General features: G+C 42.5%; 1 protein-coding gene across 1 annotated transcript in view; it reads left to right on the forward strand.

Annotated features, from left to right (window-relative positions):
• Positions 1–9,157, forward strand: part of LOC108796423 (UPF0505 protein C16orf62-like) — a 503,129-nt gene that overhangs the window by 422,864 nt on the left and 71,108 nt on the right. Inside the window, exons 21-22 of the mRNA XM_018567896.1 lie at positions 7,747–7,809; positions 7,894–7,979. Coding sequence (XP_018423398.1) covers positions 7,747–7,809; positions 7,894–7,979 — 149 coding nt within the window. The remainder of the gene's footprint in view (positions 1–7,746; positions 7,810–7,893; positions 7,980–9,157) is intronic.

Raw genomic sequence — 9,157 nt, forward strand, 5'->3', positions numbered from 1 at the left:
ATAATTAATATATATATAAATATATGTATTTCTATTACATATCCTCTCTTTAATCATTATATCACTCCCCCTCTGCCCCTTCTTTTAGTGGTTTTGGTGAATTCTATTTATTTATAATGTGTTTTTCCCCCTTTACCTTTACTTTAAAATCAAATCTCTATTAAAGTGAACATTAGCTTATACTATAAATGAATTTAGTGATCTAAGTGGAGCCAAACCAGGCATAGAAAGCCATGGGGACCATATTTTCCAAAATGTCTGTGTATAAAGATCATTCTTTCCTTCAATAATATTTGGTTAACCTGAATACACCACTCCTCTATTGTGGGTGGCCTAGGAGACAACCATCTAAAGGCAATCAATTTCCTTGCTATACCCAGCAATCTTGTTATAATGTCACCAATCCCCTGGCCCTGTCCCTCCCCCTCCTCACAATTCAGTAAACACGGCCTGGGATCCATCTCCAATAAAGTATCAAACACTTGATTGATCAATCTAATAATATCTTCCCAGTACCTAAATAATTTGGGACATCTCCATAACATATGGATCAGGTTAGCGTTAGTACCTTTACATCTAGGGCATTCCCCTGTATCTCGTCTACCCCACCCAAAAAGTTTCTGAGGTGTATAATAAACTCTATGAACTATAAATAACTGGGTAAGGCGCTGGGTAGGCGAAAGAGATGATCTAAGAATATTTGCCAATATAACTGACCATTGTTCATCTGAAAATGGGCCCACATCTTCCTCCCATCCTCGCCTACACAACAGCGTCCTATCTTTGGCCCAAGCCTTTATTAAAATATCATATACTTTAGATGTAAACCCTTTCTTATAGTTAGATTTTGCTACTATATGTACCAGTGGGGTATTCATAAAGGTCAACGGACATATTTGTCACTGAGCCTCTAAAGCGTGTCGTAGTTGTAAATATTTAAAGAAATTAGAATTAGGCATATGTTTATATGTTTCAGAACTGTAGTAAAATAGTTTAATGTGAATAACTGTTTATATGTTTTAGCAAACAACCTAAAATCTTCAGAATATGTTGACATAGAGTTTTGTATTGTGTGAAGTTTGAGGGAAATTGGTTAACATCTAAGCTCTTTTTTATACATTAAGACACATTAACCTCTTGCCGCCTGCCCATTGTCAAAATATGTGGGTGCTTCCCAGCAGGTGGACGTACATGTACGTGATTTTTTTTCTGCTAGGGGGGGCATGCACGAACAGAATCCCACCGGGAATGTAAACAGCCGTTACCGGCTGTTAGATACAAGCTTTTGGCCGGCTCTACAGCCGGCTGATCGCTTGAATGACAACGCACAGTGCGCCCGCCCCCCTCAGCTGCCGCTGCCAGTTATCCCAGGTTCCACTGTTCCCTGTGGGCCTGGACCGGCACATCGGCTACTAGCACTGGGAACAGAGGAGAGATCAGCATTTCCCCCACTGCTGATCTCTCCTCTCTCTCATACGGCGGAAGCAATGTGTCTTACATCACTTCCGCCTTTAGCTGTCAGTTCTCTGCTGTTATAGCCAGAGAAGAAGCTAGTGAAGCATATCTCTGCTTCATCAGCTTCTTTGGGGTCCTAGAGACCCCTGATGTCTCCATAAAGAGGACCTGCCCTTGTATATTGACTATCACATAAGAAGATTTGTCTACGTGATCGCAATCCATGTTAAGTGTGAGAAAAAAAAAGTTTTCAAAAAAATTTGTCTTATTAAAAAAAATAACACCACACATTTTTTTAACTCCCCTGCCCACGTGTGCATGCACTTATAAACGTATGTACGCAACTGGTGCACCTACATGTGAAAACGAGAATTATGCCGCACATGTTGCATATCGCAGCAAACGTGGGAGTGCGAGCAATAATTTTAGGGCCATTAATCACTGATAACACTAAACTGATGAGCGGTAAAAGCTTTTGCAGTGCTGCCTATGGCCAATTTTAGGCATGGTGTTTTTTTGCAATTTCGTGGGCGCACGCAATTTTAAAGCTTGACCTGTTTGGTGGCCCCATCTTTTATGATTTACCAAAAAATTGGGTTCTGATAAATGTTTTATAACACAACATAGGGAAAGCAGATTTTTTTTTTCAAAATTTTCGTAACTTTTTTCGTTATATGGTAAAAAATAAAAACCCCAGTGGTGATTAAATCCCACTAAAAGAAAGCTCTAAGTGTCCCCCAAAAATGTATAAAATTAATTTCTGTACAGTGTGGACTGAAATAATAAATTACAGTCAAAGTACCGCAGAGCTGAATTCTGAAAAATGGCCTGGACAGGAAGGGAGTTTACCACCCCGGTCAGTAAGGCCCTGTTCACACCAGGGTAGTTTGGCCGACATGAACAATAACATACATTGCTATGGGGACAGTAACTCAATGCGTTTTAAGCGCTTTTTTTCACACGTTTTTAATGCATTACCCTTTATCCCCATGGAAGGAGTGTGTAAGTGGAAACCGCACCTCATATGCAACAAGCATGAAAAACTTATAGGTGTGAGCATAGCCCTATTATAGCTTCATTACTGATCTATGATTACAAGGGATGTAGAGTTTGGGAGCCCAAGTTAACAGTACAACATAAATGCGGGTGCAAGCTCTAATTTTTTTCTGCCTTGGGTTCTGTCCAAGCCCGCCTCAGTTCTGCCACCTCCTGATCTAGTCTTTCTTAAACTTATTGTGTTATACACCATTATAATTTATTAGAATTATGATCCACGTAACCACCCTACTATGTCTCACATCACGGCATGTACCCACCAAGGTATATACATTTGTCAGTATGCCCAAAACGCTCAGGGGTCTGAGCAGGAAACCACAAAGGCAAACTGCAGATATAGAATTTTATATAAAGTATTTCAAGAAACTTCTGGATGAGTTTCTTCTTTTGCAGAATCTATAGGGGTATGGGAAGTGTTAGAGCAAGATAAATACACACACAGTCGCATACATAGGTTGAACTGGCTGGACCTTGGTCTTTATTCAACCTTACATACTATGTTACTATGTTACTGTTCATGTGACCGCGTGGCTCCGTGCGTTCCGAACCGCCTCCCACCCGTATTGCTCCCTGACTCTTTTGCCGCGTTGATCAGTGCAGTTTCCATAGTGCTTTCAATGGATCTGCGCAGTTTTGAGAGCTGAAACGCAATTAAAAACACCCAAAATCGCCCTTTTAAAATCAGTGTGGAAAACATGTTGATCCGCAACCGCCCTGGTGTGAATGGGGTCTAACTGGTTAAGCCCCGAAAAACCAACTTAGTGTCACTCATTTCCCCTGTGGGAAACCAAAATCCATGAAACTTCCAGGATAGGTTTGAGAAGCTGAAAACCTAGGTTGTGCAAAGTTTCAAGGCAATTGATTGAGGTTTAGGCACTTTATTACACATTAAGCTACATTATGCCATTTTCACATTAAAGGAGAACTATGGGGTTAGGGCTTTTCCCCATAGTTCTCCTTAGGGTAACAGGAGGACACAAACTAGCGTCCTCCTGTCACCCTAAGCTCAGTATACCGCGAGCTACAGCTCGCGGTATACTGAGACGCTGCAGCTGTAGCTCGCGCTAAACTGAGACGCCGCAGCTGAAGCGGATCCCGACAATTATGTCTGGATCCGCCCAGCTGCGTGAGTGACAGCTGGCTCTGCCTATCTAGAGGCAGAGCCAGCTGTATCCGCCCCCCTCCCCCTCCGATCCGCCAGTCAGCGCTGGAGGATCGGAGCGGGGAGGGGGGAACCCAGCCCCTCCCCTGTCACGGCAGAGAGCCGTGACAGGATCGAGAGGTGAGCGAACGCCGCTATGTGTTCGCTCACTTCTCGCTCTACTCAGCCGACCTGTGACAGTCTCATTGTCGCAGGTCGGCTAGAACTATGAGGAGTGAAAAGCACTCACCTCATAGTTCTCCTTTAAATGTTTTAGGATGTCCCCAAATGTTTTAGGATGTGTTGTGAATTCATACGTTTTTATTGCCCGGAGGGAATTGATGGCAAAATGGCTATCTTCCTCTCCTCTCAATTTGCTATCTATCTTACAATTTGCCCCTCCTACTAGATTGTAAGCTCTCACAAGCAGGCTCTCCTACCTTCCTGTATTTAAATTGTATTATTAACTGTATTGTCTCCCTAAGTTTTGTAAAGCACTGGTGCTATATAAATCCGTTATAATAATAATAAAAATCACTAATGTGGAGGGACAGACTGGAAGCATTTTGGACATGGAACAATGCAAAAAAAATGTTTTCACCCGTTGGTGCTCTTCCAGTTCCAAGACCCACAGCTCCCCTTTTCTTCGTTCTCTATCCCTTCAAAATAGTGTATATCACCTCATATTTGCAGCCCAGCCATGTGAATCTAACCAGATTTCTGCTATTTCCACAAAGTCATACTCATTTTTGGGTAGTAGAAGTTTCAATTCCTCCATTTTGTAAGCCATTTCCCCCACAAAGCACTGTGTGTTAAATTCAGATAATATGGCCCAATTATAACAATGAAAATGTTTAACGTAAAAAATAAGTGTACATATAATACATGATATATAGGTGGTAACAAAGTAAATCCACAACGTGAAACTTTTCAAAAAAAGGTTACCAGTATATCTTATAACAATGTGTCCATATACTATGATAGTGTACTTCGATCTTTTCAAACCAAAATGTTTGTGATCTGCCCAAGTAGAAAAAAAACACAGGTGGATCCAGCTGTCAGATATAGCCACCAACGGTGCTGCTGGATATTGTAACGGCCGCCGCCGTCAGCTATAGCAGGGACGGGTGACGCCGCAGCCAGCCGCTCCTTCTCTCGGGCGCTTGCGTTCCATGGTGGAGTGCACGCTCGTCACTTCCGGTTCGCGGGCCGGGTGCGTTCCACCGTGGAACGCGGAAGTGCGCCGTTGCGTGCCGCGGCTCCTCCTCTCCATAGCCCTATATAAACGCCCAGACGAGACAGCATGGCGTTCCACTATTGAGCCAGAACACCTGTTGTCTCCTGGGACCCTCCATAACCACCAGCCTGTGCCTTCCAGCCACGCACCTGCGGACAGGACTCCCAAAGGACCCCCAGCTCCTTCCATCTACTCCTCCACCACAACCGCAAGTACTCTCTGCATCTGCACACCTGCCATAGATACTGAATGCCATTGTGGACTTGCATATCTTGCTTTACTTCTAGCTGGAGCCTCATTTATAGCCTGTATTGCTTTTGGTGCTCTCTTCCTGACCTATACTCCGTAAACTCCTAAATTTATCTCTGGTGCTTACGGGGAGGGCTTATGAAGGAATAACCCCCTCTGAACCACATATTTGTTATTTTGAGGCTGTGATGCTTGTAACCCTAACTCTCCCTTAAGACTGAGAGTGAAACCAGGGTTCCCGCCTGAGAAGCCTCCGCAGTTGCGATCCACAAACCCCAAACCACTGACAGGCGTGACAGATATTTCTCCAATGTGAAATCTGTGATTACGCCTCAAAATACTCTCCTGCTCACCTTATAAACATGACCATCACTAAAATATTTTAGCATGGTCTAACGTGCTTCCCCTTCTCTCAAGGGTGGTAATGTGTCTCTTCAATAAGATAACGATGCCTCTCAGTTCATCCACACAGTGTATTATCCGGAAGAAAAAGGAATGGCATTTAGCATAATATAATTTTAAAACTTTATTAAATATAAGGACTCCTCGTATGGTCTTTATTATTTAGCCAATTATACAAATTCCACACACTGGAGTATAGCGCTCGCCACACTCCCAGTTAGTGGTTGTTTTTATGCTCTGAAAGCTTCTAGGGGTTGTGTTGATAGACTCCACCTTACGTGTTACATCTTAACAACTTAAAAAAAAATAGATTAAAAACACTCACAAACGACAAAGATTTCATCGCCCATACAATAATCCTTCCTCTTTCTCAAAGTAGTTCCCAGCCGGTATAGGAGATTAACATCAGCCGGAAAGTATAAACACTCCATCCTTTGATTCTCTCGCTGTAAACTCTGTCCTGTCGAGTGTCTTGTAAGTGACGTCAACGTGTAGCCACCCACCAACGCGTATTGTCATGTGATTTCTTCTGGGTTGAGCTCAATTAAATCCCATGACGAAACACTCCTTGGTGGAAGAATATTCATCATTAATTTGCGTGTTATATGACCATTGTATATCTAATGGTCCACCAAATCTGGTGAGTGTGGTATAGGTTGTTCAGCTCGCACACAGATTGGGAGAGGTATCACTTGAAGATAACATTCCAGGATTTACCTGAATTTGTTACTCTCACAGGGTAATTAAAAACTTTTTGAATAAGGTTGACTGTGAATGTAAAAATAAAACAGAAATTTTTAGGCAGAGTAGACAAATATCTTCCCTTGTAAACTTGATGTTATGATCCACTGAGTTGATGTGGTCAGTGAAAGCCTTGTTTCTGAATCCTAACCCAAGTGTCATCTACATATCTGAACCAATGACAAGTGTAATTCCTTTGAAGGTGGTCAGGGCCTTCCTTTCTGCTTCCTCCATTTGCAGGTTCGCCACAATAGGTGAAACTCACAATCCTACGGCATATATTCATGGATATAAGATGTAGCCTCCTGAGTTGCTATATGGCTATGTTTGTTGCCATGGCGACCATAGACTATGAGAGTTAATATAGGAGGTGTTTCGTGATGGGCTTCTTGATCATACCTCTGATGAAGTCGTTGAGACATAACACGTAAGATGGAGTCTATCAATACAATTCCTATAAACGTTCAGAGCATACACACAATCACTAACTAGGAGTGTGGAGAGCGCTATACTGCAGTGCGTGCTGCCTCTTATAGTCTGGGATCTGTATAATTGACTGTTTCTAATAGAGCATTATGCGAGTAGCTACTTTATGTATATTTAATATAAATTTTAAACCAATATTATGCTATATGCCATTCCTTTTTCTTCCGGATATTACACTTTGTGGATGAACTGAGACATTACCTCATTGGAGCGATACATTACCACCCTTGAGAGAAGGGGAAGCACGTTAGACCATGCTAATATATTTTAGTGATGGTCATGTTTTTAAGGTGAACAGGGGAATATTTTGGGTGTGATCACAGATTTCACTTCGGGGGGAATATCCAGCAGCTCCCTTTGTGGTTTCATCTGGCAATTGGATGCACCTGTGCGTTTTTTTTACTTGCGCAGAAGATCACACACATTTTGGTTTCAAGGGATCAAAGGACACTGTCATAGCATTTGAACACATTGTTATACGATACACTGTTAACCCCCTTTTTTTTTTGAGTGTTTCACTTTGTGGCTTCATCACCACTTATAGAACATTATTGTGTTATATGTATACTTATAAGTTAATTAGCTATATTAGAGGGTTTTTTTCTGCACTAAAATACTGACTGCCTATTTTATAAGTTTGTTTTTATGAGTTTCCTAGCACAGAGGGTTATTTATATTTTTTAAACACTCGCAATTGCTATGATAAATTCCCCCCTCTGTGTTTGTCACTGAGTGTACCGTATAGCCCTTGTAAATCTCCTCTCAAGTCTCTGGGTTCTGGGTTCCCCACAGCACTGTGCAGCCTACCCATAGAGATCAGAACAATCTCCGGCTGATGGACATGCAAATAGGAAACATTTATTCTCGTCTTCCTGGGCTTGGGGAACTAACCAGGAGGACATTAACTTGAAATTACAGATTCAGGAAGGTGTTAATTAATTACCAAAAAAGTATTAATATTTTTCTATTTTTTTCCTAGCTTCAGTCTGTAATTACCAAAGTTATAGCATATTTCCAAGACTTCTCAGTCCTTTTTTATGTGGTGAGTAGAGCTTTTTTTATTTCAATTTGCTAGATCACTAAATGTCTTCCTTATAATTAAAAATCTGTATATTGAATGTTTTAGGAAAAATTCCTGCCATTCCTTGATATGTTTCAGAAAGAGAGTGTTCGAGTAGAGGTTTGCAAGTGCATCATGGAGGCTTTTAACAAGTAAGTGCTATGGTATATGGTATACCTATAAGGGGTTTCACAGACCAGATGCTGCTTTTAAGTGTGGGGAAAAAGGCGTTGACTGAGAAAATTCATTGTATGAAGGGGCCCCTTCACATCAGCAATGCCAGGAGATGCGTTGAAAACAATTGCATAAAGGGAGTCCTTCAAAAGCTTAACACAACTAAAAATGGCCATTAACCACTTCAGGACCACCCACCATCAAAAACGTCCTGACCTGAAGTAATTATACCAAGAACACGCTGCTGCAGCAGCAGCCGTGTTCTTTGGTATTGTTTTAAACAGCAGGTGATTGCTGTTAAGATACAAGCGATCCGGCATCTATACAGCTGCCGGATCGCTTGTACAAAGTGGTCGGAATGTGCTCCCCGTCGTCGGCTACCCCGGGCTACGCTGCCCCCCGTGTGGGCCCGGCAACAGCACGGCAGGTGTCCCCTGATAGATCAAAGGGATATCAGCAGGCTTCTAGCCTCTGATCTCTCCTCCTATCACTGGACCTGGAAGTGATGTGTATTATATCACTCCCGATGTCACTGTGCACATTCTCCGGCTCTTAGAGCCAGGTGAAGAAGCTGGTGAATCGGATAACTGCTCCATCAGCTTGTTTGGGTTCCCTAAGTGACATTAGGGGTCTGAAAATTCTAGGGCCATCAATCACTGTTAACACTAGACTGATAAGCAGTAAAAGCTTTTAAAGCGTCGCCTATAGGAAATTTGGGGTATTGTATTTTTTTGCGGTTTCACAGGTAAACTCAATTTTAACCCCTTCACGAACCATGACGGGATAACCCTGTCATGAATCCTGAAGGGGTTAAACAGACTCTATTCAGATGTGCTCTATTCAGATGTGCAGTAGAATCGATTCTGGCTGCTCATCTGCTGCCAGATCGCTTCTGCAACACGGTATAGTGGCATCTCGGGTGTCAGTGGAATCTGGGGAGGAGAGCGGTGAACACCCCCCCCCCGTTCTATGGGACCAGGATTGACGCATATTACATGACTTCCGGTACCTGAGCTGTAATTGCTGGGCTTCAGGAGCGATCTGCACTTCAATAGCTTATTTAGAGTGTAAAGGTGATACTAGGGGTCTTTTGGACCTGTCACCACCAATAAGCTATCACATGGGGGGGGGGGGGGGGGTTTGAAAGTTTAAAAAA

This window comes from Nanorana parkeri, unplaced genomic scaffold (genome assembly GCF_000935625.1).
Source record: "Nanorana parkeri isolate BGI_ZX_2015 unplaced genomic scaffold, ASM93562v1 scaffold1113, whole genome shotgun sequence".
Taxonomy (NCBI): Eukaryota; Metazoa; Chordata; class Amphibia; order Anura; family Dicroglossidae; genus Nanorana; species Nanorana parkeri.